Source organism: Ranitomeya imitator, chromosome 2 (assembly GCF_032444005.1).
Source record: "Ranitomeya imitator isolate aRanImi1 chromosome 2, aRanImi1.pri, whole genome shotgun sequence".
Classification (NCBI taxonomy): Eukaryota; Metazoa; Chordata; class Amphibia; order Anura; family Dendrobatidae; genus Ranitomeya; species Ranitomeya imitator.
In genome coordinates, this window is record NC_091283.1 from 246,371,901 (window position 1) to 246,399,860 (window position 27,960).

General features: G+C 50.1%; 1 protein-coding gene across 2 annotated transcripts in view; it reads right to left on the bottom strand.

Moving 5' to 3' along the window:
- Positions 1-4,037: 4,037 nt before the first annotated feature.
- The window catches only part of LOC138667347 (oocyte zinc finger protein XlCOF7.2-like), a 53,669-nt gene continuing 29,746 nt past the window's right edge, over positions 4,038-27,960 (bottom strand). Inside the window, exon 7 of one of the 2 annotated variants that reach the window (XM_069755575.1) lies at positions 4,038-5,001. In XM_069755575.1, coding sequence (XP_069611676.1) covers positions 4,175-5,001 — 827 coding nt within the window. In that variant the 3' untranslated portion in view covers positions 4,038-4,174. Of the gene's footprint in view, positions 5,005-27,960 lie in introns of both variants that reach the window. The other variant, XM_069755574.1, reaches the window with a different exon arrangement.

Sequence of the window (27,960 nt, forward strand, 5' to 3'; positions counted from 1 at the left end):
CTGAGCGACTGGCCATGGCGTCCTCCACGTGGGTCGCTTCCTGGTCTCTTTCCCGCTCTCTCCTTCGTGGGCAGTTCCGTTTTCTCTGTCTCTACCCTCCATTGAGAATCAGGAGGCGGATCTCGGCAGCTGACGGACACGTCCTCAAGGTACAGAAATATTTGGACTGGGCGGTCATGGCTGTTCGCGCTTCTCAGTTCTTCCACGCCAACAACTCCACGCCCTTCTCCTTCTCCTGCGCTTCTCGTGGAGCTATAATGGCGGCGGTTTTGGCGGGAATCTTTACAGCAATCAGCAATACACAGTCCTTGCAATAAATCACGGTTCAAGCACAATTCAATCACAGTTCCAAGGCACACATGACCTGATTCTTCAGGCTTAAGTACTATCCTGTTCGTGACGCCAAGTTGGAGCGCCCCCAGACTCAGGGCCGTGGGTTACTCGGTACCGGTCCTTTGCTGGCTCAGTTCTGGGGATGTCACGGTGGCTGGACCCGGTCCGTCACCCTGCTAAGGGGCGTCCAATGAAAGGTGATGCGAATCTGTCAAGGTTTTGTGACGCCACCTGTGGTATTCGGTCAGGGTGACCGACGCTGCTTGGGGTCCACTGGGGTGATGTGATGGCAGCTAGATGGTATACCTCCCCACAGGTGAAGTGAGTCCCCAGGGCTTTCCAGTAAGGTGGATGGTGATGGTGTGAGGTGCAGACAATAACGAGGACACAGGGTTGCAGTCTCTTTACCTCTTTACTGGTGACTTCAGGATCCTCAATCCAGAGCACAGTTAACAGGGCTGTCTGAGACCGGCCAGTCCGAAGGCACATCCAGAGTTCCCTTTGCAGGTGGAAATCAGTGCCTACCATTAGCGCCTGTGTGCTGTAGTGCTTCCCTGCGGAGCATTCGGGATAGTCCTCACAACTTCTATTCTCGTTTCTTTCTAATTCGTTCCTGTTCTTTCTAGTTCTCCAGGTATGTTATGGCTAGGACGCACCTGTTTGACGGGTAGGCTCGGAGTTCTTCCGGGACCCTAGAGATGCCCCTCTCCACGCGCTGCCCCCTATGTCTGCTTAGGTGATGTAAGGTAGACAGCCAACCTATAATTAACTGTCCTGCGGAGTTTGAAGTAAGGCATAGAGTCATAGTAACATAGTAACATAGTTAGTAAGGCCGAAAAAAGACATTTGTCCATCCAGTTCAGCCTATATTCCATCATATTAAATCCCCAGATCTACGTCCTTCTACAGAACCTAATAATTGTATGATACAATATTGTTCTGCTCCAGGAAGACATCCAGGCCTCTCTTGAACCCCTTGACTGAGTTCGCCATCACCACCTCCTCAGGCAAGCAATTCCAGATTCTCACTGCCCTAACAGTAAAGAATCCTCTTCTATGTTGGTGGAAAAACCTTCTCTCCTCCAGACGCAAAGAATGCCCCCTTGTGCCCGTCACCTTCCTTGGTATAAACAGATCCTCAGCAAGATATTTGTATTGTCCCCTTATATACTTATACATGGTTATTAGATCGCCCCTCAGTCGTCTTTTTTCTAGACTAAATAATCCTAATTTCGCTAATCTATCTGGGTATTGTAGTTCTCCCATCCCCTTTATTAATTTTGTTGCCCTCCTTTGTACTCTCTCTAGTTCCATTATATCCTTCCTGAGCACCGGTGCCCAAAACTGGACACAGTACTCCATGTGCGGTCTAACTAGGGAGTTGTACAGAGGCAGTATAATGCTCTCATCATGTGTATCCAGACCTCTTTTAATGCACCCCATAATCCTGTTTGCCTTGGCAGCTGCTGCCTGGCACTGGCTGCTCCAGGTAAGTTTATCATTAACTAGGATCCCCAAGTCCTTCTCCCTGTCAGATTTACCCAGTGGTTTCCCGTTCAGTGTGTAATGGTGATATTGATTCCTTCTTCCCATGTGTATAACCTTACATTTATCATTGTTAAACCTCATCTGCCACCTTTCAGCCCAAGTTTCCAACTTCTCCAGATCCATCTGTAGCAGAATACTATCTTCTCTTGTATTAACTGCTTTACATAGTTTTGTATCATCTGCAAATATCGATATTTTACTGTGTAAACCTTCTACCAGATCATTAATGAATATGTTGAAGAGAACAGGTCCCAATACCGACCCCTGCGGTACCCCACTGGTCACAGCGACCCAGTTAGAGACTATACCATTTATAACCACCCTCTGCTTTCTACCACTAAGCCAGTTACTAACCCATTTACACACATTTTCCCCCAGACCAAGCATTCTCATTTTGTGTACCAACCTCTTGTGCGGCACGGTATCAAACGCTTTGGAAAAATCGAGATATACCACGTCCAATGACTCACCGTGGTCCAGCCTATAGCTTACCTCTTCATAAAAACTGATTAGATTGGTTTGACAGGAGCGATTTCTCATAAACCCATGCTGATATGGAGTTAAACAGTTATTCTCATTGAGATAATCCAGAATAACATCCCTCAGAAACCCTTCAAATATTTTACCAACAATAGAGGTTAGACTTACTGGCCTATAATTTCCAGGTTCACTTTTAGAGCCCTTTTTGAATATTGGCACCACATTTGCTATGAGCCAGTCCTGCGGAACAGACCCCGTCGCTATAGAGTCCCTAAAAATAAGAAATAATGGTTTATCTATTACATTACTTAGTTCTCTTAGTACTCGTGGGTGTATGCCATCCGGACCCGGAGATTTATCTATTTTAATCTTATTTAGCCGGTTTCGCACCTCTTCTTGGGTTAGATTGGTGACCCTTAATATAGGGTTTTCATTGTTTCTTGGGATTTCACCTAGCATTTCATTTTCCACCGTGAATACCGTGGAGAAGAAGGTGTTTAATATGTTAGCTTTTTCCTCATCATCTACAACCATTCTTTCCTCACTATTTTTTAAGGGGCCTACATTTTCAGTTTTTATTCTTTTACTATTGATATAGTTGAAGAACAGTTTGGGATTAGTTTTACTCTCCTTAGTCAGTTACTTCCTCGGTGTTCCGGCCACCGGCTACGCGCCTCAGTAGGATGTTGCCGTTCTCCGGGCACGACTCCTACTGGCTCTCCTGTGTGCTAGATCTCGTTTCTCACTGTCCACAATATCCTTCGCTTTGTGTCTCTTTCTTAGGATACCGCCGCGGGGTGTGCAGGCGCGGTTCCGTAACGTTCTGTTCTAGTCGCTAGGTACCTGCCAGGTTCCCACGCCTGACAGGGCCCCCCCTGAATCTTCTCCCTGCAACACCCCCTGCCACGGGATGTTACCTGAATCAAACCCAGTCAGCTTCTCACTAACTTCCTATCCAACCCCTAGTTTTACCAGTGAGGAGTGGCCTAATAAATAAAACCTTTTGCTCCCCCTAGTGGCCGGAGTGTGAAGTGTAATGTGTGCTGGTGATACCTGGTCAGAAGAACTCCTTTAGTGCCATTAGACGTACCATCACTCCCCTTAGTGGCAGAGCGACGTTACTGCAACGACCAGATCTCTGGGGCGCTGCACTTACATGGTTTTATGTGTTTTGTTAAAATAAAGATATTGTATTTCATACTGAAATTGTGTTTATGGGAGTAAGGTTTGTAGGCTATGTTGTTGATTTCTACTCCTGAATATATGGACGACCTCGTTTGTGCTTTTTATATATAAGGTCAGACAAATGAACTACATATAGGGGCAAAAGGTGTATACATAATAACCTCATACTGCAGGGAAATACATGTTTTTTAGAACAACAAAGAAAGTGATACTATAACATGACAATATTTAGGAGTACTTTACCAAACTCCATTACAATCCAGAAATCCCCATGTCACTGACAACTGTATTGTCCTTGTCACAGAGACTACTTACTATCATATGACACCACTTATTTACGCTGAAAATGCCCTGCAGCTACCCCTATTAACCTTTGTATATGCCAACCATACCTGCTAATGGATCTGATGTTATTTTAGTTAGTTGGTGAAAGGTTTTTCCTGATGGCAGCTCAGTCCGACATGGCTGTTCAACATATTTAGCACTGATCATTCTCGTACAATGAGTTTTTATTTTAACGTGGCCAAGCATGAGGAATGACAAGGAGTTGTCCTAGTAATGGTCAACCCCTTGGTCAATTTTCAGTTAAAATATTTCCCACATTCTGAGCATGAAAAAGTTTTCTCCCCTATGTGACTTCCCTGATGTTTATTACAAGTTGATTTCTGTGTAAAACATTTCCCACATTAAGAACATGAAAAAGGCTTCTCTCCCGTGTGAGTTCTCTGGTGGCGATCAAGATTTGCTTTCCGGTTAAAACATTTTCCACATTCTGAACAGCAAAAAGGTTTCTCCTCTGTGTGAGTTCTATGGTGATTAACCAAAACTGATTGCCGGTTAAAACATTTCCCACATTCTGAACAGGAAAAAGGCTTCTCACCTGTGTGAGTTCTGTGGTGTATAACAAGATGTGATTTTTTGTTAAAACATTTCCCACATTCTGAACATCAAAAAAAGGCTTCTCCCCAGTGTGAGTTCTCTGGTGACTAACAACATTTGATTTCTGAGTAAAACATTTCCCACATTCTGAACATGAAAAAGGCTTCTCCCCCGTGTGAGTTCTCTGGTGATTTTCAAGATCTGATTTCTGCTTAAAATATTTCCCACATTCTGAACATGAAAATCTATTCTCTGTTATGTGAATTTTTCCACGTTTAAGAAAAGTCTTTTTGAGAAAACTATTTCCATATTCTGAATATGAAAATGTCTTCTTTCCTTTAAAATCAATTTGTTTTTTAATTCTTATATTGTTACTTTGATTTTTCTTAGTAGTTGGTAATGAACCAGAAGACAGAACTTGTTTCAAAGGATCAGATGATAGATCTTTGCTGTGAAGGGATGATGCCATATCTGAGGTAATGGCATTCACTTCAATTGTATCCTGTGTGATCTCAAGATCATCTGATTTAAAAACTGAAGATGTCAGCGTTCCCTCTGATCTCCTGGTGCAATAATCTGCTAAAAATAAAACCAGTTATTAATTTTGAATAAATTAGCCTCATATTTTATACTTTTGAACATTTCTACTTAACTTGTAATTTTTACGGACAGCTTAAAAATATTGAACGATTCACCAAGACAATGACAGTTTCAAGTTCAAGTCTAATCGAAAACCTCATAGCATGAACCAGTGGATCATGGCGTTCAACGGTTTGTTCATTCTGCCTCCCAAACATGGAATAAAAAGCCACCAAACAATGTTATGAAGGCAAAAATGATACCAATAAAACTTCTACTCATCTCACAAAATACAAGACACCACTCAGGTCCATCATCTGCCAGTGGAAAAACAAAGGTTTCCACAGTATTAGTGGCTCAAAAGCTCTTGAAAAGCAACATGGCTTTCATAAACCAATCCAGCAATATCCGCTCTCCCAAAGTCAAATTTTCACTCGCTTCTGAGCCTTGTAGTGTGCCCAAACCACATTTAGCATCCATATATTTGGCATTACTATAGTGAGATGAACCCACTTAAATTTATAGTGTGTGTCTCCTGGAGCACAATCTGGGCACTATGTGTTGGATAATAAAATGGAAAACGTTGCAATTTTCAAGTTGCAACATCCAATGTGAGTTAATTTCAGGAAAGTGGTTGTGGAGTCAAAATAGTCACTACTCTCATAGAATAATTCACTGAGGGGTATAATTTTCGAAAATGGAGTCATTTTATGGGGATTTCTACTGCTTTAGTTTTCTGTAAGTTTGTTATATTAGGGCATTTGCAAATGGGGTGTCCCATCTCCACTGAAATCTGCTCCTGCGATGTTTGCTTCCAGGCAGTGCCTTATTTATTGTGCAGGCATTGCTGGTAATAGAGGAGACGTCAAAACCAGAAGCTCTTGATGGCGCTGGCTCTGTCCAGCCACTAAGAGTAGGGTGCCTGAGACCAGTAGTACCACCTAGTCTGGCAGTAGGGGTTTGTGTACTGTCCAGCTGGAGCAATCTGCTACCTGCTTAAGCCAATTGGAAAGCACCAAACCCTACTAAAGCAAGCTTGAAGCACATTGCCAGAAGCTGCCAGATACAGCCTTGTTCTCCTCTGGTTCAGTCCTCTGTGCTCAACTCCCCGCTAGTGTATTGTATTTGTTTCCTGTTGTGATCCCAGACCGCTTACTGACTACTCTTGAGTCTTCTGATTTTGTACTTTCTCTCCCCTCCTGGTTCTGACCCAACTACCTGACTATTCTTACCATCTGACACCACAGAATAGCAGATAACACCATGGCCCAAGCCTAGTGGTCTTTGTGTATGTCCAGATCCATGTAGAGGGGTTAAAGGGTGATGAGCAAGGCAATCCCTGGGATCTGGAAAATGGAGTAGATAGAGCCAAGCCTTCTCGTGGTGGTCATCTATTGAATGCCTAGTGATCACAGTGCTCCCAATACATTGTTTCTGCAAACTATTCTAGCAAGATCTACGTTCAAATAGCTAAATGGCGCTCCTTCCTTTCTTAACCCTGCCATGTGCCCAGAAAGTAGTGTACAATCGTATGTAGGGTATTGTCAGATTCAAGAGACATTGGAAAATAATTTGTAAGGCCCATTGGTTTCCTATTATCCTGGCGATAACTCTCTGGTTAATTAGAGTATGTAGCTTGCTGGCTCTTGGCAATCTTAAATAAGGGCCAATATTTTCTGTCAGATGAGTTTCAAGAAGAAATATTACACATTCATAGAGAACTTTTTATAATAGTGCAGAGCTGAGGTGTCTTAAATTTAGATCTCGGGCATTTGGAAGAGGTAGTGAAGACCTTCTTTTAAAGGCAACCAGGTAGTTGCAGACTCACATAAGTGAGGCAGGCCGATCCCACTATTATTGAACTTCCATACAAAATGAACCCGTAAAAATTGACATAAAATAAAAAAAAAAGTTATATCCCCAACAACAACATATGTCTGGGGGGAAGTTGCATCACTAATTTATGATGGACCATAAGAGCTACTGAGTCCTGATATTATTTTTTGCTCTCCATATCGAGAGAGATTGTACAGTAGTATCAATTTATGACGTTGGCTGATTCCATGACACCAGGGCTCCAGCCTGGCCAATACATCTCCTGCAGGTGTGAATAAATGTAGATTACATAAATCAGCCACGCACAGCTCAGAGATATATCATGTGTGAGGCAGTGACAGGTATTATATGCGAAGGTTGCTATGTGTCCCCCAGGATGCACAAGGAAGTGTATTAAGGCTGCTGGAGAGCATTGCAGTCGCAGATATAGCTGTGGCTGCAAAGCAAAATAAAAGTAACTGTGTTCTTGGACAACCTATTTGCCCAAGGCAGATTTAAGAAAACCAGGCATGGGCTTTTATTTTTAGAGCAAATTGCAGGATGGCAGTGGGTCGGTTTGCTCCCTACAGGCAGGGTCTTAAAAGTGGCCCATGGCTACAGATTCCATTTAAAGCTCTGCAGCAAAGGGATGGGTGTGACAGTCTTGGTTTGCAAACTGCAGAGCAGCTGGCTCTGCAAGGTTCAGTCTGTGTGAAGTAAAATTGAGCCAAGCCAAAAGGCTGGGCACCCTTGAGCGTGACCCCTGGGCACCCTTGAGCTTTTTGGAAGTGCATTTGAACAGCAAGGTGGATTGCTGTTAAGGGAACTAGAGAAAGAAAAAAAAAATCTATAAATCTTCAGCATAGCGAGTGTGAGCGAGCTGAGTGTGGCCTGAGCGTAAGTGTGGACGGCGGTAAGTGTGACTTGTGATTCAGTGACTTTGGAGTCAGGGAGTTTCCAAGGGAGGAATTACTGAATTGCTGTCTGTTTCTTTTTAATACTTTGTATTTATTTTTTATTTTACTTTTCTGTCTGGTGCAATCCCCATTAAGAAATGTGCTCCACTCTTGTTAATGCCATCCAGTGCTCATCTTGCCACATGTATGCAGTCCTTGAGCAGCTGATCGAGGGTGCATACTGCTCTGCGAGATGTGAGCACGTTGTGCATTTGGAAACCCAGATTCTGAATCTAAATGTGCAGCTGGCAACACTGAGATCCATAGACAATATGGAGAGGAGTCTTCTGCTCACGGAGCAGACGCTCAATGGGACAGATGAGGGGGGGGATGGTAGGATGGAGCTGCAGGACGATGAAATAGCAAGCTGGGTGACAGTTAGGAAGCGGGGTAGAGGGAAGAGTGCTAGGGAGGCTAGTCCTGATCTGGAACACCCCAATAAGTTTGCTAAGTTGGCAGATGAGGGGGGTGACAGTACAGGGGTAGCACTGCTGCAGCCAGGCATGTCCTCTGAAAGCCGGAGGAGTGACTGCTCCAGTAAGGAGGGAAATAGGAAAGCAGGGCAGGCCAGACAGGTGCTGGTAGTGGGAGACTCAATTATTAGGGGAACAGATAGGGCAATCTGTCACAAAGACAGGGATCGTCGAATGGTGTGCTGCCTACCTGGCGCTCGAGTCCGACACATCGCTGATCGGGTGGACAGATTATTGGGAGGGGCTGGTGAGGACCCAGCGGTCATGGTGCACATTGGCACAAATGACAAAGTTAGAGGTAGGTGGAAGGTCCTTAAAGATGATTTCTGGGATTTAGGCCGCAAGCTGAAAGCAAGGACCTCCAACGTGGTATTTTCTGAAATACTGCCTGTACCACGTGCCACGCCAGAGAGGCAATGGGAGATTAGGGAGGTTGATAAGTGGCTCAAGAATTGGTGTAGGAAGGAGGGGTCTGGGTTCCTGCAGAACTGGGCCGACTTCTCAGTTGGCTACAGGCTCTACGTTAGGGATGGGCTGCACCTCAATGGGGAGGGTGCAGCCGTGCTGGGGGAGAAAATGGCTAGAAGGTTGGAGGAGTGTTTAAACTAGGAATTGGGGGGGGGAGGGTATTCAATTTATAGGAGGGGAAGATAGTGCAGATATAGACCTGGGCACAAATAAGGAAGATGGGGGTGGCGGTGGCATGGGGGGTGGGGTTAGAACAGTTAATAATTTAAGAAAGAATAGAGGTACAGAGAGGAACATCAAGTGCATGCATACTAATGCCAGAAGCCTCGCCAACAAAATGGACGAATTAGAACTAATGTTGTTGGAGCATAATTATGACATGGTGGGGATATCTGAAACGTGGCTGGATGAGAGCCATGACTGGGCTGTTAACTTGCAGGGCTATAGCCTGTTCAGAAATGACTGTACAGGTAAGCGAGGCGGTGGGGTGTGTCTATATGTAAAATCATCCGTAAAACCCATCCTGCGTGATAATATAGGTGAATTTAATGAAAATGTAGAATCCCTGTGGGTGGAGATAAGGGGAGGGGGAAAAAAATAATAAATTACTGATAGGTAGTGTTGAGCATTCCGATACCGCAAGTATCGGGTATCGGCCGATATTTGCGGTATCGGAATTCCGATACTGAATTCCGATACTTCCCGCGTATCGGATACCGGAATCGGAAGTTCCCAGAATTCAAATTGAACGCAGCAGCCAATGAGGAATGAATGAAAGTGTGGGCACATCCTGTTTAGCATGGTGGGCATGTAAGTACTGGCAAGGCTTGGATTGGCTGCTGAAATGATGTCACTCTGCACTATAAAAAAGCGCTGCCGCCATTTTGCGCTCACTCTGCTGTGATTTCAGTTAGGGACAGGACGCTGTGTTCTAACTGAGGGCCAGTTGAGCTAGCTAATTGCTTTATTTTCCTTTCCAAAGGCTAATTTAGCAAAACGCTGTGTGTTCTTCACTGTTCACCTTGCTCTTGCCTTGCAGCGCTGTTTTAACAGCGTTCTGCAAGGTCTCTGTGTGTGTGTGTGTGCAGCTCACTCTGTAGTCTGTGTGCAGCCATATACCCGGTTGTATTCAGCTCAGGGGGGGTTCACACTGCCTCACACAGTTGTTCTTTTTTGCTCTTAGTGCAGCCTGCTGCACATTTTTTCTCAAATTTCCTATTAGTGTTTTTCCACCAGTCTCCAGCTCTATTGTGGAAAAACACTACATAGGATAACCTAGAGGGGGGTTTTTGGGCCTTGCAGCGCCGTTTACGGCTGTCTGCACGGTCTCCGTGTGAGCCCAGCTCGCCCTGTAGTCTGTGTGCAGCCATAGCCGGTTGGATTCAGCTCAGGGTTCGTTACTGGCTCATACCTTGAGAAAAATTTTCCTTTTTTTCAAATAGTGCAGCCTGTTTAAAATTTGAAAAAAAAAATTCCTATTAGTGTCTTTCCACTCGTATCCAGCTAAATAGTGGAAAAACACTATATAGGATAACCTAGAGGAGGGTTTTTTGGCCTTGCAGCGCCGTTTACGGCTGTCTGCACGGTCTCCGTGTGAGCCCAGCTCGCCCTGTAGTCTGTGTGCAGCCATAGCCGGTTGGATTCAGCTCAGGGTTCGTTACTGGCTCATACCTTGAGAAAAATTTTCCTTTTTTTCAAATAGTGCAGCCTGTTTAAAATTTGAAAAAAAAAATTCCTATTAGTGTCTTTCCACTCGTATCCAGCTAAATAGTGGAAAAACACTATATAGGATAACCTAGAGGAGGGTTTTTTGGCCTTGCAGCGCCGTTTACGGCTGTCTGCACGGTCTCCGTGTGAGCCCAGCTCGCCCTGTAGTCTGTGTGCAGCCATAGCCGGTTGGATTCAGCTCAGGGTTCGTTACTGGCTCATACCTTGAGAAAAATTTTCCTTTTTTTCAAATAGTGCAGCCTGTTTAAAATTTGAAAAAAAAAATTCCTATTAGTGTCTTTCCACTCGTATCCAGCTAAATAGTGGAAAAACACTATATAGGATAACCTAGAGGAGGGTTTTTTGGCCTTGCAGCGCCGTTTACGGCTGTCTGCACGGTCTCCGTGTGAGCCCAGCTCGCCCTGTAGTCTGTGTGCAGCCATAGCCGGTTGGATTCAGCTCAGGGTGCGTTACTGCCTCATACCTTGAAAAACAATTTCCTTTTTTTCAAATAGTGCAGCCAGTTTAAAATTTGAAAAAAAAAATTCCTATTAGTGTCTTTCCACTTGTATCCAGCTAAATAGTGGAAAAACACTATATAGGATAACCTAGAGGAGGGTTTCTTGGCCTTGCAGCGCCGTTTACGGCTGTCTGCACGGTCTCCGTGTGATTTAAACTAGCTCTGTAGCCCGATCTGCACCAAAAAAAAGGTTAAGTTCACCAAACACAACTTACACTTGTGTAGGCCACATTTGAAAAATAATAAAGTTTAGTCCACAATTTACAACATTAGTGTTTCTTACACCTGTTAGGAGGAGCATTACAGGAATAAGCACACTAAGGCCTTAGTACTTTTCTGCTTATCTTTATCTGTCAACCAAGATGAAGAGGGCAGGGAGTAAGGCACGTGGGCGTGGGCGCGGAGCAGGGAGAGGAGCAGGGAGAGGACGTGGTGATTCTGTGCCTGCTGCGGGCGCCGGTGACTCGTCGTCACTCAGTTTCAGCAGGGAACAGTCCTTCATGCGCAGCTTTGTCGGAGAGCGCCGTGCACCGCTGCTGCGTGAAGACCAAATTGAAGCCGTTGTCGGGTGGATGGCAGCTAACGCCTCGGCATCGACTTCAGTTAGTGCCACATCCTCTCAGGCACAGAGCACTGGAGAGCAGCCATCTGTCTCTTCACCACCTGCCAAATTGGCCAGGCAGTCAGAGAGCCCAGGACAGGAGCCGTCTCTACTTCTGTTCTCTGAATCTCTTGGCTTGGAAACAGGGGGCCAGCCAAGCAGCATTGGAGAAATGGAAGAAGAGGCAGTGTGCAGTGATGCCCAACACCTTTTTCTCTCTGACTCTGAAGAGGCAGGTGGGCCAGTGCCTCCGGTGACCACAGCGCAGTACGCATCTGATGATGAAACTCAGGTGCCGCTTTCTCGTGCGTACTGTGCTGCTGAGACTACCCAGGAGGAGCAGTTGGTGGCAGAGGGTAGTGGAGATGATGAGGTCCTTGACCCATCGTGGCGTGAGGAACAGGAAGGTGGTGGGAGCAGCTCAGAGGAAGAGCTTCCTCTTACGGGCCAAAGAGGGAGAGGGAGGGGGAAGACTGCGGAGCCTGTAGCCTCCACTTTGGCACCCGTTAGGAGCCTGTCTCTTTCCAAAGCCAAAAAGGGCGCTCCCAAGACTTGCAGTGCCTGGTCCTTTTTTGACACAGTTGCAGATGACATTTGTTTTGTCAAATGCAAGCTGTGTCATCATAAAGTAAAAAGAGGGAAAAATGTCAGCAACCTCAATACCACAAATATGTGGAAACATGTGCGGACCAGGCACGCGGTGGAGTTACAGAAACACACTGAAGATGTAGGCCAACCAACAGCGGCAGCTACCACCTCTTCAGCTCGTGTTGCCTCTTCCTCCAGCTCACGCACAGCTGGTTTGGCTTCCTCCCAGAGACCTTGTGTAATTCCACCCACAGCACCACCTTCCCAGTCATCCTCACACTCCCAGTCTACTCTACAGCCATCGGTAGTACAGGCATGGGAGAAAAGGCGGGCATTCTCGGCCAACCACCCCCGAGCACAGGCTCTGAATGCAGGCATTGCCAAACTGTTGTCCCTGGAAATGCTCTCGTTCAGGCTGGTGGAGACTGACAGCTTCCGTGACTTGATGGCATTGGCAGTCCCACAGTACAAGGTGCCCAGCCGCTTTTACTTCAGCAGGCAGGCTGTCCCTGCCCTGCACAGGCATGTTGAGGCAAACATAAAACATGCGCTACTGAACGCCGTCAGTAGCAAGGTCCACCTCACCACCGATGCGTGGACCAGTCAGCATGGACAGGGGCGATATGTTTCCCTCACTGCCCATTGGGTTAATGTTGTTGAGCCAGGTACAGATCGTGCGAGTGGCGCAGGACGTGTCCTGCCCACTCCAAGGATTGCAGGAATCCAGTCTGTACGCATCGACTCCTCCTCTTACACCAGTTCCTCTGATTCCTCTCTGCAGGATCCGTCACAGTCCACCCCCACATGGACCCGTGAACGTTTACCTATGACCGACATGAGCACAGCCGTGGCCAAACGTCAGCAGGCCGTCTTGAAACTAGTTTCATTGGGGCATCGAAGCCACACAGCGCAGGAGCTCTGGAATGCCATAAAGCAGGAGAGCGATGTGTGGTTACTGCCAGCGAATCTCCAGCCAGGCATGGTAGTGTGTGACAATGGCCGAAATCTGGTGGCAGCTTTGGCCCTTGGCAACCTCACTCACATCCCATGTCTGGCACATGTGCTCAATTTGGTTGTGCAGAGTTTTCTGAGGGACTATCCGGATCTTGATGCCCTGCTGCACAAGGTCCGCCTAGAGTGTGCTCACTTGCGGCGTTCCAGCTTGGCCAGATCCCGCATTGCTGCTCTGCAGCGCCGATTCCGCCTTCCGGAACACCGCATCATATGTGACCTACCTACCCGGTGGAATTCCACGTTACATATGTTGGAGCGGTTGTGTGAGCAGCAGCAAGCAGTTATGGAGTACCAGCTGCATCAGGCGCAAAGAAGTCGCAGTCAGCGCCGATCAGACTTCACAACCACAGAGTGGGCCACTATGAAGGACGTCTGCCAGGTTTTGCGTCCTTTTGATTATTCCACGCGGATGGCAAGTGCAGATGATGCACTAGTCAGCATGACTGTCCCCCTTATCTGCCTGCTTCAGCAAACTTTGCAAGGGTTAAGGGATGATGTGGTGGAAGAGGTGGAGGATGAGGAGTCACCTTTTCCATCAGCTTCTGGAGAGTCAGCGCCACGTGGTTCCTCACAAAGGGGTACGCAGGGGCCAATTTGTGAGGAGGATGAGGAGGAGTCAATGGAGGAGGAAGAGCTCCGTCCAGAGGAGGGAGCGACACAATTGTCCAGTGGTCAGTGTGTACAGCGAGGGTGGGGTGATGACGAGCGGGCAGAGATCATGTCTCAAGCAGGGGACAGCGTTTCTGGGCCGGTTGGCACTCTGCAGCACATGGTGGATTTCATGCTGCAGTGCCTGAGAAACGACCGCCGCATCGACCACATTCTCAACATGCCTGATTATTGGGTGTTCACCCTCCTCGATCCTCGCTACCGGGACAACGTCCAAAACCTCATCCCTGCGTTGACCCGGGAGCGTAAATTGCGGGAGTACCACGACACACTGGTGAATTCCATCATCTTCTCCTGTCCAACTGAGAGGAGTGCTGCTAGTGCTTTACAAAGCAGCTCAGTGCGTCGAGGCAGTGGGGGAGGCTCTGCCCAAAGAGGGAGCAGAAGCAGTGCCTCTGCCCAAGGCAAGCCCAGTATGGCACAACTCTGGCACACTTTTGTGTGCCCGCCCCAAATGTCTACACCATCACCGGCGGCTCCAGTCAGCAGGAGGCAACGGTTCCGTCAGATGGTGACAGACTACATGGCTTGCCCTCTTACTGTACTCCCAGACGGCTCTTCCCCGTTCAAGTTTTGGGTCTCTAAGCTGGATACATGGCCAGAGCTAAGCCAGTATGCATTGGAGGTGCTGGCTTGCCCTGCGGCTAGTGTCTTATCGGAACGTGTCTTTAGTGCCGCAGGTGGTGTACTAACAGACCGTCGCATGCGACTATCCTCCGATAACGTTGACCGGCTTACTTTCCTGAAAATGAACCAGGCCTGGATCTCGCAGGAATTTGCCACTCCTCTGCCTGATTAAGTAATTGGGTGTCATCCAGGTCTCCTGCTGTGTTCATCTTTCTACCACCTGAACTGCTATTCCTGGGCTCCAACACCGCCAGTTGCGGCTCAGAAGTGCAGGCTGCACAGTAAAAACATACGACCCAGTGTTATTGGGTTTCAGTAACGTCAGCTGATCCCCAGCTGTGTAGCCGGCAATGTGTCCTGCGACCGCCACGCTGGCACAACAACCTAAATGTAAGGGAACCTGTCCCCCCCCCCCCCCCGTCGTTTGTTACTGAAAGAGCCATCTTGTGCAGCAGTAATGCTGCACAAGGAAAAGGTAGCTCTTTTTTTTTAGCTCTTTGCACACGCAGAACTTAACACTTATAAAATGTGTTCACTGATACCGTTATACCGTCCCGGAGCTGGGACTTTCCTTCGTAATGTGACGCAGCACAGCCGTCATTCCTACCCCCTTGGTGCCATGCGCTGCCTCCTCAGCGTTGTTTTAAGCTGTCACGGAGCCTGCGCTGTTCTGTTATCCCTTGGGCATGCCCTATTTGCGCTGCCTGTCTTCTGACATAATTTGGTGTCAGGCTGGCTGCGCCTGTGCGGCCGCGGTGCCCGAGATCCCGCCTCGCAGTGTCTTCTGATTGAGTCACACTGCGGGCCTGGGATCCATGGGCATGCGCAGTGCATATCTTCCCCTCGGGCTCTCGCTCATTTCCCTCCGCCTTCTTTAGACTGTGCGCCGTCAGCTGATCCCTAGCATGCCACGGCCGTGACACCGCACAGTCTGAAGAAGAGGGAAGGAGGGGAGTGAGAGTCGAGGTTATGCACTGTGCATGCCCATGGTTCCAAGGCCCGCAGTGGGATTACGTTAGATGAGACTGCGAGGTGGGATCTGGAGCAGCGTGGACGCACAGGCACTGACAGCCTGACACCAAATTATGTCAGAAGACAGGCAGCGCTAATTGGGCATGGCCAAGGGCTAACAGAACAGCGCAGGCTCCGTGGCAGCTTAAAACAACGCTGAGGAGGCAGCGCACGGCATCAAGGGGATAGGAATGACAGCTGTGCTGTGTCCCATTACGAAGGAAATTCGCACCTCCGGAACGGTTTAACGGTATAAAGGGACACATTTTTAGTGTTTACTTCGGTGTTTGCAAGGAGCATAATTAAAAGAGCAACCTTTTCCTTTTGCATCCTTAGTGCTGCACAACATGGCTCTTTCAGCTACAAACGTCTTGGGGGGGGGGGGTTAAAGGTTTCCTTTCAACTTGCTCCAATCAGGCTTCGGCCTACACTCTGTTCCTCTGCTCCTCCTGCTGTCCCTGGGCTCTAACACCGCCAGTTGGTGCCTGGAAGTGCTGTGTGCACAGTCAACAGTCGCTCCTCTGTTATTGGGGTTCAGTAACGTCAGCTGATCCCCAGCTGTGTGTGCGGCAATACCTCCAATCTGCTCCTCCTGCTGTCCCTGGGCTCTAACACCGCCAGTTGGTGCCTGGAAGTGCTGTGTGCACAGTCAACAGTCGCTCCTCTGTTATTGGGGTTCAGTAACGTCAGCTGATCCCCAGCTGTGTATCCGGCAACGTGTCATGCGACCGCCACGCTGGCACAACTAAAATGTAAGGGGACCTGTCCCCCCCCCCCCCTAGGCGTTTGTTACTGAAAGAGCCACCATGTGCAGCACTAATACTGCACAAGGGAAAGGTCGCTCTTGAAATTATGCTCCTTGCAAACGCTGAACTACACACTCATGTAATGTGTCCCCTCACACCGTCCAACCGTCCCGGAGGTGGGACTTTCCTTTGTAATGTGACACAGCACAGCCGTCATTGCTACCCCCTTGGCACCGTGCGCTGCCTCCTTAGCGTTGTTTGATTCCGTCATGGACCCTGCGCTGTTATGTTATCCCTTGGCCATGCACAGTTTGCGCTGCCCGTCCTCTGACATCATTTGTTGTCGTCCTGGCTGCGCCTGTGCGTCCACGCTGCCCGAAATCACACCTCGCAGTGTCGTCTAATGTGATCCCACAGTGGGCCTGGTATCCATGGCCATGCGCAGTGCATATACTAGCCTCTCACTCCCCTTCTTCACGCTTCTTCAGACTAGGCGGCGTCAGCTGATCCCTAATAGCATGCCACGGCCGTGACGCCGCACAGTCTGAAGAAGCAGGAAGGAGGTGAGTGAGAGGCGATGATATGCACTGCGCATGCCCATGGATCCCTGGCCCGCAGTGGGACTACATTAGATGACACTGCAAGGTTGGATCTCGGGCAGCTTGGACGCACAGGCACTGCCAGCCTGACACCTACATGATGTCAGAAGACGGGCACCGCTAACTGTGCATGGCCAAGGGATAACATTACAGTGCGGGCTCCGTGACAGAACCAAACAACGTTGAGGAGGTGGTGCCCGGCACCAAGGGGGTTGGAATGACGGCTGTGCTGTGTCACATTACAAAGGAAAGTCCCACTTCCGGGATGGTTTGACGGTGTGAGGGGACACATTATATGAGTGTGTACTTCAGCGTTTGCAAGGAGCATAATTTTCGGAGCCACCATTTTCCATGTGCAGTATTACTGCTGTACAAGATGGCTCTTTCAGCAACAAATGCCTGGGGGGTGGGGTTAAAGGTTCCCTTTCAACTTGCTCCACTGCAGGCTTCGGCCTACACTCTGCTCCTCTTTGATTCCCTGGGTTTCAACACTGTCAGTTGCCACCTGGAAGTGTTGTCTACACAGAAAAAAACACTAGGTGATGTGTCAGTGGGGTTCAGCACCGCCAGCTGTTCCCCTGCTGTGTAGTCGGCAACGTGTCCAGCACAAGCCACGCTGGCACAACAGAACAAAAGCTGCCACCAGTGCAGGCTTCGGCCTACACTCTGCTCCTCTCCTCCTCCTGCTGACCCTGGGCTCAAACACCGCTAGTTTTTGCCCGGAAATGCTAGCTGCACAGAGAAAAACACCAGCCAATGTGTTAGTGGGGTTCAGCACCGCCAGCTGTTCCCCTGCTGTGCAGCTTGCAACGTGACCTGCAAACGCCACGCAGGCACATGAACTGAAATTGAAGGGAGCCTGGCCCCCACCCCCAGGTGTTTCTATGTATAACAGCCACCTTGTACAGCAGTACTGCTGCATTTGTACAAGGTGGCTGATGTTTTCTCCTTGCCCACGTGGAACTCAACACGTACAAAATGTGTCTCTTTGAGACCATTCCACTGTCCCTGAGGTGTGACTTTCCTTTCTAATGATACGCAGCACCCCCCTTGGTAGCGCTTCCCGTCTTCTGACATCATTGGTTGGCTACTTGCGCCTGTTCGTCCGCCCTGCCTGAATAAAATGCTCCTCGTTGTCTTAATTATTTTGACTGCGAGGGTGTGATTGATGGGCACGAGCAGTGCATATCTTCGCCTGTCTTAACTCATCTCCTTCAGCCTTCTTCAGACTGTGCAGCCTCATGGCCGCGGCATGCAAGAAGGGATCAGCAGAGGCCGCCCAGTCTGAAGCAGGTGTAAGGACGTGTGTGAGCGGCCAAAATATTTACTGCTCAAGGCCACGAATCCCAGCACCGCAGTGTGGCTTTATGAAAAGACACTGTGGGTCTGGGATTTATGGCCATCGTTAACCGCACCGGCCAACATGAAATGATGTCATAAGATGGGCAGCGCTAACAGGGCATTGCCAAGGGATAACACAAGAGCGCAGACTCCTGTACAGCAAATAACAACGCTCAGGAAGCTGCTCCAAGCACCAAGGCGTTATTTTGGACACCTGTGCTGCGTCTCATCAAAAAACCAAGTCACGCATCCACTACAGTTTGACTGTAGAATGGGGTAAATTGTGTATGTCTTTCATTCAGCGTGTGCAAGTAGACAAATTAATAGAGCAACCTTTCACTTGTGCAGCATTAATACTGCACAAGGTGTGTCTCTTGTACTTTGTAACACCTGAGGGGGGGGTTAAAGGTTTCCTTTGAAATTGGTTCAACTAAGCTTCGGCCTACACTCTGCTCCTCTCCTCCTCCTCCTGCTTCAACACGGGCTCTAACATCGCTAGTTTTTGCCCGCAAGTGCTAGCTGCACAGAGAAAAACACACGCCATTGTGTTAGTGGGGTTCAGCAACGCCAGCTGTTCCCCCAGTGTGTAGCCGGCAAAGTGTCCTGCAAACGCAACGCAGACACAAAGCTGCCTCCAGTGCAGGCTTCGGCCTACACTCATCTCCCCCTGCTTACCCTTTGCTCCAACACCGCTAGTTGGGGCTCTAGGAAGACAATCTTTAATAGGCAAGGCAACGCATCCGGGTTCCAGCACCGCCAGCTGGTTCTCGGCAGTGTTCTTGTCACAGGTACTCCCTCGTGCCAAGCCTGGTTTCAGCACCGTCAGCTGTTTCCGGGTTGTGTCAACTTCACTGAGACGCCTATGCTTGCCCCGTCGTGGTGCGGTCGAGTTAGCCAACTCCAGGGTGCCTCCAGTTTAGGAGCTTCCTATGTGGGCTGCGTGAACTGGTAGTCAAGGCTGGTTCTGTAGTGCCAGTAGGCCCAGCTCCCCCTGTAGGACTGTTGGGGTTCGGTAACTGCGGCTGCCTCGCGGCCTAGCTGTTCTCTCCTCTCCTGTGGGCCTTGGGGTCCACCACCTGGTTCCAGCACCGTCAGCTGGTTCCGGGCCGAGCCTTTGGCTTAGGTGCCTCCTCCTGGGTATCCGAGTTCCGCCAACGCCAGGCGGTCCTTGGTAGTGCTTTTAAGCGCGGGCACCTACAGCTTAGTAACCGGGTTCCAGCACCGTCAGCTGGTCCTCGGTCGTGCCATTGGCTCTTGCACACTGGGGCAACGCATCCGGGTTCCAGCACCGCCAGCTGGTTCTCGGCAGTGTTTTTGTCACAGGTACTCCCTCGTGCCAAGCCTGGTTTCAGCACCGTCAGCTGTTTCCGGGTTGTGTCAAGCTCACTGAGACACCTATGCTTGCCTCGTCGTGGTGCGGTCGGGTTAGCCAACTCCAGGGTGCCTCCAGTTTAGGAGCTTCCTATGTGGGCTGCGTGAACTGGTAGTCAAGGCTGGTTCTGTAGTGCCAGTAGGCCCAGCTCCCCCTGTAGGACTGTTGGGGTTCGGTAACTGCGGCTGCCTCGCGGCCTAGCTGTTCTCTCCTCTCCTGTGGACCTTCGGGTCCACCACCTGGTTCCAGCACCGTCAGCTGGTTCCGGGCCGAGCCTTTGGCTTAGGTGCCTCCTCCTGGGTATCCGAGTTCCGCCAACGCCAGGCGGTCCTTGGTAGTGCTTTTAAGCGCGGGCACCTACAGCTTAGTAACCGGGTTCCAGCACCGTCAGCTGGTCCTCGGTCGTGCCATTGGCTCTTGCACACTGGGGCAACGCATCCGGGTTCCAGCACCGCCAGCTGGTTCTCGGCAGTGTTTTTGTCACAGGTACTCCCTCGTGCCAAGCCTGGTTTCAGCACCGTCAGCTGTTTCCGGGTTGTGTCAAGCTCACTGAGACACCTATGCTTGCCTCGTCGTGGTGCGGTCGGGTTAGCCAACTCCAGGGTGCCTCCAGTTTAGGAGCTTCCTATGTGGGCTGCGTGAACTGGTAGTCAAGGCTGGTTCTGTAGTGCCAGTAGGCCCAGCTCCCCCTGTAGGACTGTTGGGGTTCGGTAACTGCGGCTGCCTCGCGGCCTAGCTGTTCTCTCCTCTCCTGTGGGCCTTGGGGTCCACCACCTGGTTCCAGCACCGTCAGCTGGTTCCGGGCCGAGCCTTTGGCTTAGGTGCCTCCTCCTGGGTATCCGAGTTCCGCCAACGCCAGGCGGTCCTTGGTAGTGCTTTTAAGCGCGGGCACCTACAGCTTAGTAACCGGGTTCCAGCACCGTCAGCTGGTCCTCGGTCGTGCCATTGGCTCTTGCACACTGGGGCAACGCATCCGGGTTCCAGCACCGCCAGCTGGTTCTCGGCAGTGTTTTTGTCACAGGTACTCCCTCGTGCCAAGCCTGGTTTCAGCACCGTCAGCTGTTTCCGGGTTGTGTCAAGCTCACTGAGACACCTATGCTTGCCTCGTCGTGGTGCGGTCGGGTTAGCCAACTCCAGGGTGCCTCCAGTTTAGGAGCTTCCTATGTGGGCTGCGTGAACTGGTAGTCAAGGCTGGTTCTGTAGTGCCAGTAGGCCCAGCTCCCCCTGTAGGACTGTTGGGGTTCGGTAACTGCGGCTGCCTCGCGGCCTAGCTGTTCTCTCCTCTCCTGTGGACCTTCGGGTCCACCACCTGGTTCCAGCACCGTCAGCTGGTTCCGGGCCGAGCCTTTGGCTTAGGTGCCTCCTCCTGGGTATCCGAGTTCCGCCAACGCCAGGCGGTCCTTGGTAGTGCTTTTAAGCGCGGGCACCTACAGCTTAGTAACCGGGTTCCAGCACCGTCAGCTGGTCCTCGGTCGTGCCATTGGCTCTTGCACACTGGGGCAACGCATCCGGGTTCCAGCACCGCCAGCTGGTTCTCGGCAGTGTTTTTGTCACAGGTACTCCCTCGTGCCAAGCCTGGTTTCAGCACCGTCAGCTGTTTCCGGGTTGTGTCAAGCTCACTGAGACACCTATGCTTGCCTCGTCGTGGTGCGGTCGGGTTAGCCAACTCCAGGGTGCCTCCAGTTTAGGAGCTTCCTATGTGGGCTGCGTGAACTGGTAGTCAAGGCTGGTTCTGTAGTGCCAGTAGGCCCAGCTCCCCCTGTAGGACTGTTGGGGTTCGGTAACTGCGGCTGCCTCGCGGCCTAGCTGTTCTCTCCTCTCCTGTGGGCCTTGGGGTCCACCACCTGGTTCCAGCACCGTCAGCTGGTTCCGGGCCGAGCCTTTGGCTTAGGTGCCTCCTCCTGGGTATCCGAGTTCCGCCAACGCCAGGCGGTCCTTGGTAGTGCTTTTAAGCGCGGGCACCTACAGCTTAGTAACCGGGTTCCAGCACCGTCAGCTGGTCCTCGGTCGTGCCATTGGCTCTTGCACACTGGGGCAACGCATCCGGGTTCCAGCACCGCCAGCTGGTTCTCGGCAGTGTTTTTGTCACAGGTACTCCCTCGTGCCAAGCCTGGTTTCAGCACCGTCAGCTGTTTCCGGGTTGTGTCAAGCTCACTGAGACACCTATGCTTGCCTCGTCGTGGTGCGGTCGAGTTAGCCAACTCCAGGGTGCCTCCAGTTTAGGAGCTTCCTATGTGGGCTGCGTGAACTGGTAGTCAAGGCTGGTTCTGTAGTGCCAGTAGGCCCAGCTCCCCCTGTAGGACTGTTGGGGTTCGGTAACTGCGGCTGCCTCGCGGCCTAGCTGTTCTCTCCTCTCCTGTGGGCCTTGGGGTCCACCACCTGGTTCCAGCACCGTCAGCTGGTTCCGGGCCGAGCCTTTGGCTTAGGTGCCTCCTCCTGGGTATCCGAGTTCCGCCAACGCCAGGCGGTCCTTGGTAGTGCTTTTAAGCGCGGGCACCTACAGCTTAGTAACCGGGTTCCAGCACCGTCAGCTGGTCCTCGGTCGTGCCATTGGCTCTTGCACACTGGGGCAACGCATCCGGGTTCCAGCACCGCCAGCTGGTTCTCGGCAGTGTTTTTGTCACAGGTACTCCCTCGTGCCAAGCCTGGTTTCAGCACCGTCAGCTGTTTCCGGGTTGTGTCAAGCTCACTGAGACACCTATGCTTGCCTCGTCGTGGTGCGGTCGGGTTAGCCAACTCCAGGGTGCCTCCAGTTTAGGAGCTTCCTATGTGGGCTGCGTGAACTGGTAGTCAAGGCTGGTTCTGTAGTGCCAGTAGGCCCAGCTCCCCCTGTAGGACTGTTGGGGTTCGGTAACTGCGGCTGCCTCGCGGCCTAGCTGTTCTCTCCTCTCCTGTGGGCCTTGGGGTCCACCACCTGGTTCCAGCACCGTCAGCTGGTTCCGGGCCGAGCCTTTGGCTTAGGTGCCTCCTCCTGGGTATCCGAGTTCCGCCAACGCCAGGCGGTCCTTGGTAGTGCTTTTAAGCGCGGGCACCTACAGCTTAGTAACCGGGTTCCAGCACCGTCAGCTGGTCCTCGGTCGTGCCATTGGCTCTTGCACACTGGGGCAACGCATCCGGGTTCCAGCACCGCCAGCTGGTTCTCGGCAGTGTTTTTGTCACAGGTACTCCCTCGTGCCAAGCCTGGTTTCAGCACCGTCAGCTGTTTCCGGGTTGTGTCAAGCTCACTGAGACACCTATGCTTGCCTCGTCGTGGTGCGGTCGGGTTAGCCAACTCCAGGGTGCCTCCAGTTTAGGAGCTTCCTATGTGGGCTGCGTGAACTGGTAGTCAAGGCTGGTTCTGTAGTGCCAGTAGGCCCAGCTCCCCCTGTAGGACTGTTGGGGTTCGGTAACTGCGGCTGCCTCGCGGCCTAGCTGTTCTCTCCTCTCCTGTGGACCTTCGGGTCCACCACCTGGTTCCAGCACCGTCAGCTGGTTCCGGGCCGAGCCTTTGGCTTAGGTGCCTCCTCCTGGGTATCCGAGTTCCGCCAACGCCAGGCGGTCCTTGGTAGTGCTTTTAAGCGCGGGCACCTACAGCTTAGTAACCGGGTTCCAGCACCGTCAGCTGGTCCTCGGTCGTGCCATTGGCTCTTGCACACTGGGGCAACGCATCCGGGTTCCAGCACCGCCAGCTGGTTCTCGGCAGTGTTTTTGTCACAGGTACTCCCTCGTGCCAAGCCTGGTTTCAGCACCGTCAGCTGTTTCCGGGTTGTGTCAAGCTCACTGAGACACCTATGCTTGCCTCGTCGTGGTGCGGTCGGGTTAGCCAACTCCAGGGTGCCTCCAGTTTAGGAGCTTCCTATGTGGGCTGCGTGAACTGGTAGTCAAGGCTGGTTCTGTAGTGCCAGTAGGCCCAGCTCCCCCTGTAGGACTGTTGGGGTTCGGTAACTGCGGCTGCCTCGCGGCCTAGCTGTTCTCTCCTCTCCTGTGGACCTTCGGGTCCACCACCTGGTTCCAGCACCGTCAGCTGGTTCCGGGCCGAGCCTTTGGCTTAGGTGCCTCCTCCTGGGTATCCGAGTTCCGCCAACGCCAGGCGGTCCTTGGTAGTGCTTTTAAGCGCGGGCACCTACAGCTTAGTAACCGGGTTCCAGCACCGTCAGCTGGTCCTCGGTCGTGCCATTGGCTCTTGCACACTGGGGCAACGCATCCGGGTTCCAGCACCGCCAGCTGGTTCTCGGCAGTGTTTTTGTCACAGGTACTCCCTCGTGCCAAGCCTGGTTTCAGCACCGTCAGCTGTTTCCGGGTTGTGTCAAGCTCACTGAGACACCTATGCTTGCCTCGTCGTGGTGCGGTCGGGTTAGCCAACTCCAGGGTGCCTCCAGTTTAGGAGCTTCCTATGTGGGCTGCGTGAACTGGTAGTCAAGGCTGGTTCTGTAGTGCCAGTAGGCCCAGCTCCCCCTGTAGGACTGTTGGGGTTCGGTAACTGCGGCTGCCTCGCGGCCTAGCTGTTCTCTCCTCTCCTGTGGGCCTTGGGGTCCACCACCTGGTTCCAGCACCGTCAGCTGGTTCCGGGCCGAGCCTTTGGCTTAGGTGCCTCCTCCTGGGTATCCGAGTTCCGCCAACGCCAGGCGGTCCTTGGTAGTGCTTTTAAGCGCGGGCACCTACAGCTTAGTAACCGGGTTCCAGCACCGTCAGCTGGTCCTCGGTCGTGCCATTGGCTCTTGCACACTGGGGCAACGCATCCGGGTTCCAGCACCGCCAGCTGGTTCTCAGCAGTGTTCTTGTCACAGGTACTCCCTCGTGCCAAGCCTGGTTTCAGCACCGTCAGCTGTTTCCGGGTTGTGTCAACTTCACTGAGACGCCTATGCTTGCCCCGTCGTGGTGCGGTCGAGTTAGCCAACTCCAGGGTGCCTCCAGTTTAGGAGCTTCCTATGTGGGCTGCGTGAACTGGTAGTCAAGGCTGGTTATGTAGTGCCAGTAGGCCCAGCTCCCCCTGTAGGACTGTTGGGGTTCGGTAACTGCGGCTGCCTCGCGGCCTAGCTGTTCTCTCCTCTCTTGTGGGCCTTCGGGTCCACCACCTGGTTCCAGCACCGTCAGCTGGTTCTCGGCAGTGTCTTTTGCTCTTGTACCTTCTGCTCCCCATCCTGGTTCCAGTACCGTCAGCTGGTTCCGGGCAGAGCCTTTGGCTTAGGTGCCTCCTTCTGGGTATCCAAGTTCCACCAACGTCAGGTGGTCCTTGGTAGTGCTTTCAGGCACGGGTACCTCCTGCTTAGTAACCGGGTTCCAGTAACGTCAGCTGGTCCTCGGTAGTTCCATTGGCTCTTGGACCTTCGGCTACCCATCCGGGTTCCAGTACCGTCAGCTGGTTCTCGGCAGTGTCTTTTGCTCTTGTACCTTCTGCTCCCCATCCTGGTTCCAGTAACGTCAGCTGGTTCCGGGCAGAGCCTTTGGCTTAGGTGCCTCCTTCTGGGTATCCGAGTTCCGTCAACGTCAGGCGGTCCTTGGTAGTGCTTTTTAGCACGGGTACCTCCTGCTTAGTAACCGGGTTCCAGTAACGTCAGCTGGTCCTCGGTAGTTCCATAGGCTCTTGAACCTTCGGGTAGCCATCCGAGTTCCAGTTCCATCAGCTGGTTCTTGGCATTTTCTCAGCCTTCTTGTACCTTCTGCTACATTTCCAAGTTGAAGACCCTAACGTCGACGACCCGGAAGACCACCACGATGACGACGACACGGAAGACCACCCCGATGACGACGACGACGACGGCGGAGATGACGACACTGGAGACGACGACCCTGGAGACGACAACATGGAAGACCGAGAAGCAGAAGAACAAGAGGCTGCAGAACAAAGAGCAGAAGAACATTAAGCATAAGACTTAATATCAGAGCAAAAGATATTATCTAAATTATATGCAGAAGAAGACTAAGCAGTGTATGGGGGTGAGTCCGTTCCTCCTCGTGGTGCCCCTGGATAAAGCCTGATGCTGCAGGCCAAACTGAACGCGGACAAATGTAACTTTTGTGACTGGCAGAACGGAAGGTGTAATCTTCAAACTTTTATAGATAACAACTACGGGAATGCCTGTCACAAATGAGAATATGATGAAGAAGTAGAATAGGAAGAATAATAACAGTGGAATAAAAAGAATATGTAGAATAAGAAGAATAATAATAGTTGAATAAAATGAATATGAAGAATGTAATAAAAAAAAAAAAATAGGTAGAAGATGAAGAAGAAGATGAATAAGGTGAAGAAGTTGATGTCAAAGATGCTGATGATGATGAAGATGAAAGTGTGGGAAAAGAAAAAAAAAAAGAAAAAAAAGAAGGGGAAGGGCGTGGAATAGTGAAACATCAATATCTGACAAAATAAAAAAAAAATTTACATAGTCAATATCTTTGTCACTCCGAACGTCTTAAAAAAAAACAAAAAACATGCTATTCTATTTGATTGGGATAAACCTCTATGACTTTAATGTCTCCGCCACCTCCCCAAATACATCCGGCATTATTCTTAGTTGTTTTCCTTCATGTAGAATGAACCTACAAGGAAAGAAAGGGTTTATTTTAATTCCGATATTTTGGTCCCATTGACTTGCATTGGGATCGGGTATCGGTATCGGCGATATCCGATATTTTTTGAATATCGGCCGATCCAAACCGATACCGATACTTTCCGATATCGGAAGGTATCGCTCAACACTACTGATAGGGGTTTGTTATAAATCTCCAAAAATAATGGAAGCAATGGAGAATATCCTCGTAAAGCAAATAGATGAAGCTGCGACTCAAGGAGAAGTCATTATTATGGGGGACTTCAACTACCCTGAAATAGATTGGGGAACAGAAACCTGCAGTTCCAGCAAAGGTAATCGGTTTTTGACAACTATGAGAGACAATTACCTTTCACAACTGGTTCAGGACCCAACAAGAAGGGGGGCACTGCTAGACCTAATATTAACCAACAGGCCAGACCGCATATCAAACATAAGGGTTGGGGGTAACTTGGGAAATAGCGATCACAAAATAATAAGTTTTCATGTATCCTTTAATAAGATTTGTAGTAGAGGGGTTACAAGGACACTAAACTTCAGGAGGGCAAATTTCCAACGGATGAGAGAGGATCTTGGTGCAATTAACTGGGACGATATCATGAGACATAAAAATACACAAAGAAAATGGGAGACGTTTATTAGCATCCTGGATAGGACCTGTGCACAGTATATACCGTATGGGAATAAACATACTAGAAATAGTAGGAAACCAATATGGCTAAATAGAGCTGTAAGGAGCGCAATAAGTGACAAAAAGAAAGCATTTAGAGAATTAAAGGAAGTAGGTAGTGATGAGGCATTAAATAAATACAAAAAATTAAATAAATTCTGCAAAAAGCAAATCAAGGCAGCAAAGATTGAGACAGAGACTCATTCCCAGAGAAAAAATAATCCTAAAATATTCTTTAACTACATAAATAGTAAGAAACTAAAAAATGATAGTGTTGGCCCCCTTAAAAATAGTCTGGGTGAAATGGTGGATGAGGATGAGGAAAAAGCCAATATGCTAAATGACTTATTTTCATCAGTATTTACATAAGAAAATCCCATGGCAGACAAAATGACTAGTGATAAAAATTCCCAATTAAATGTCACCGGCTTAACCCAGCAGGCAGTGCGGCGGTGTCTAAAAATCACTAAAATTGACAAATCTCCGGGCCCGGATGGGATACACCCTCGAGTACTGCAGGAATTAAGTACAGTCATTGATAGACCATTATTTTTAATCTTTAAAGACTCCATAATAACAGGGTCTGTGCCACAGGACTGGCGTATAGCAAATGTGGTGCCAATATTCAAAAAGGGGACAAAAACTAAACTCGGAAATTATAGGCCAGTAAGCTTAACCTCTACTGTGGGTAAAATCCTGGAGGGCATTCTAAGGGATGCTATACTGGAGTATCTGAAGAGGAATAACCTCATGACCCAGTATCAGCACGGGTTTACTAGGGACCGTTCATGTCAGACTAATTTGATCAGTTTCTATGAAGAGGTAAGTTCCGGATTGGATCAAGGGAACCCAGTGGATGTAGTGTATATGGACTTTTCAAAAGCTTTTGATACGGTGCCACACAAAAGGTTGATACATAAAATGAGAATAATTGGGATAGGGGAAAATATGTGCAAGTGGGTTGAGAGCTGGCTCAGGGATAGGAAACAAAGGGTGGTTATTAATGGAGCACACTCGGACTGGGTCGCGGTTAGCAGTTAGGTACCACAGGGGTCAGTATTGGGCCCTCTTCTTTTTAACATATTTATTAACCCCTTTACCCCCAAGGGTGGTTTGCACGTTAATGACCAGGCCAATTTTTACAATTCTGACCACTGTCCCTTTATGAGGTTATAACTCCGAAACGCTTCAACGGATCCTGGTGATTCTGACATTGTTTTCTCGTGACATATTGTACTTCATGATAGTG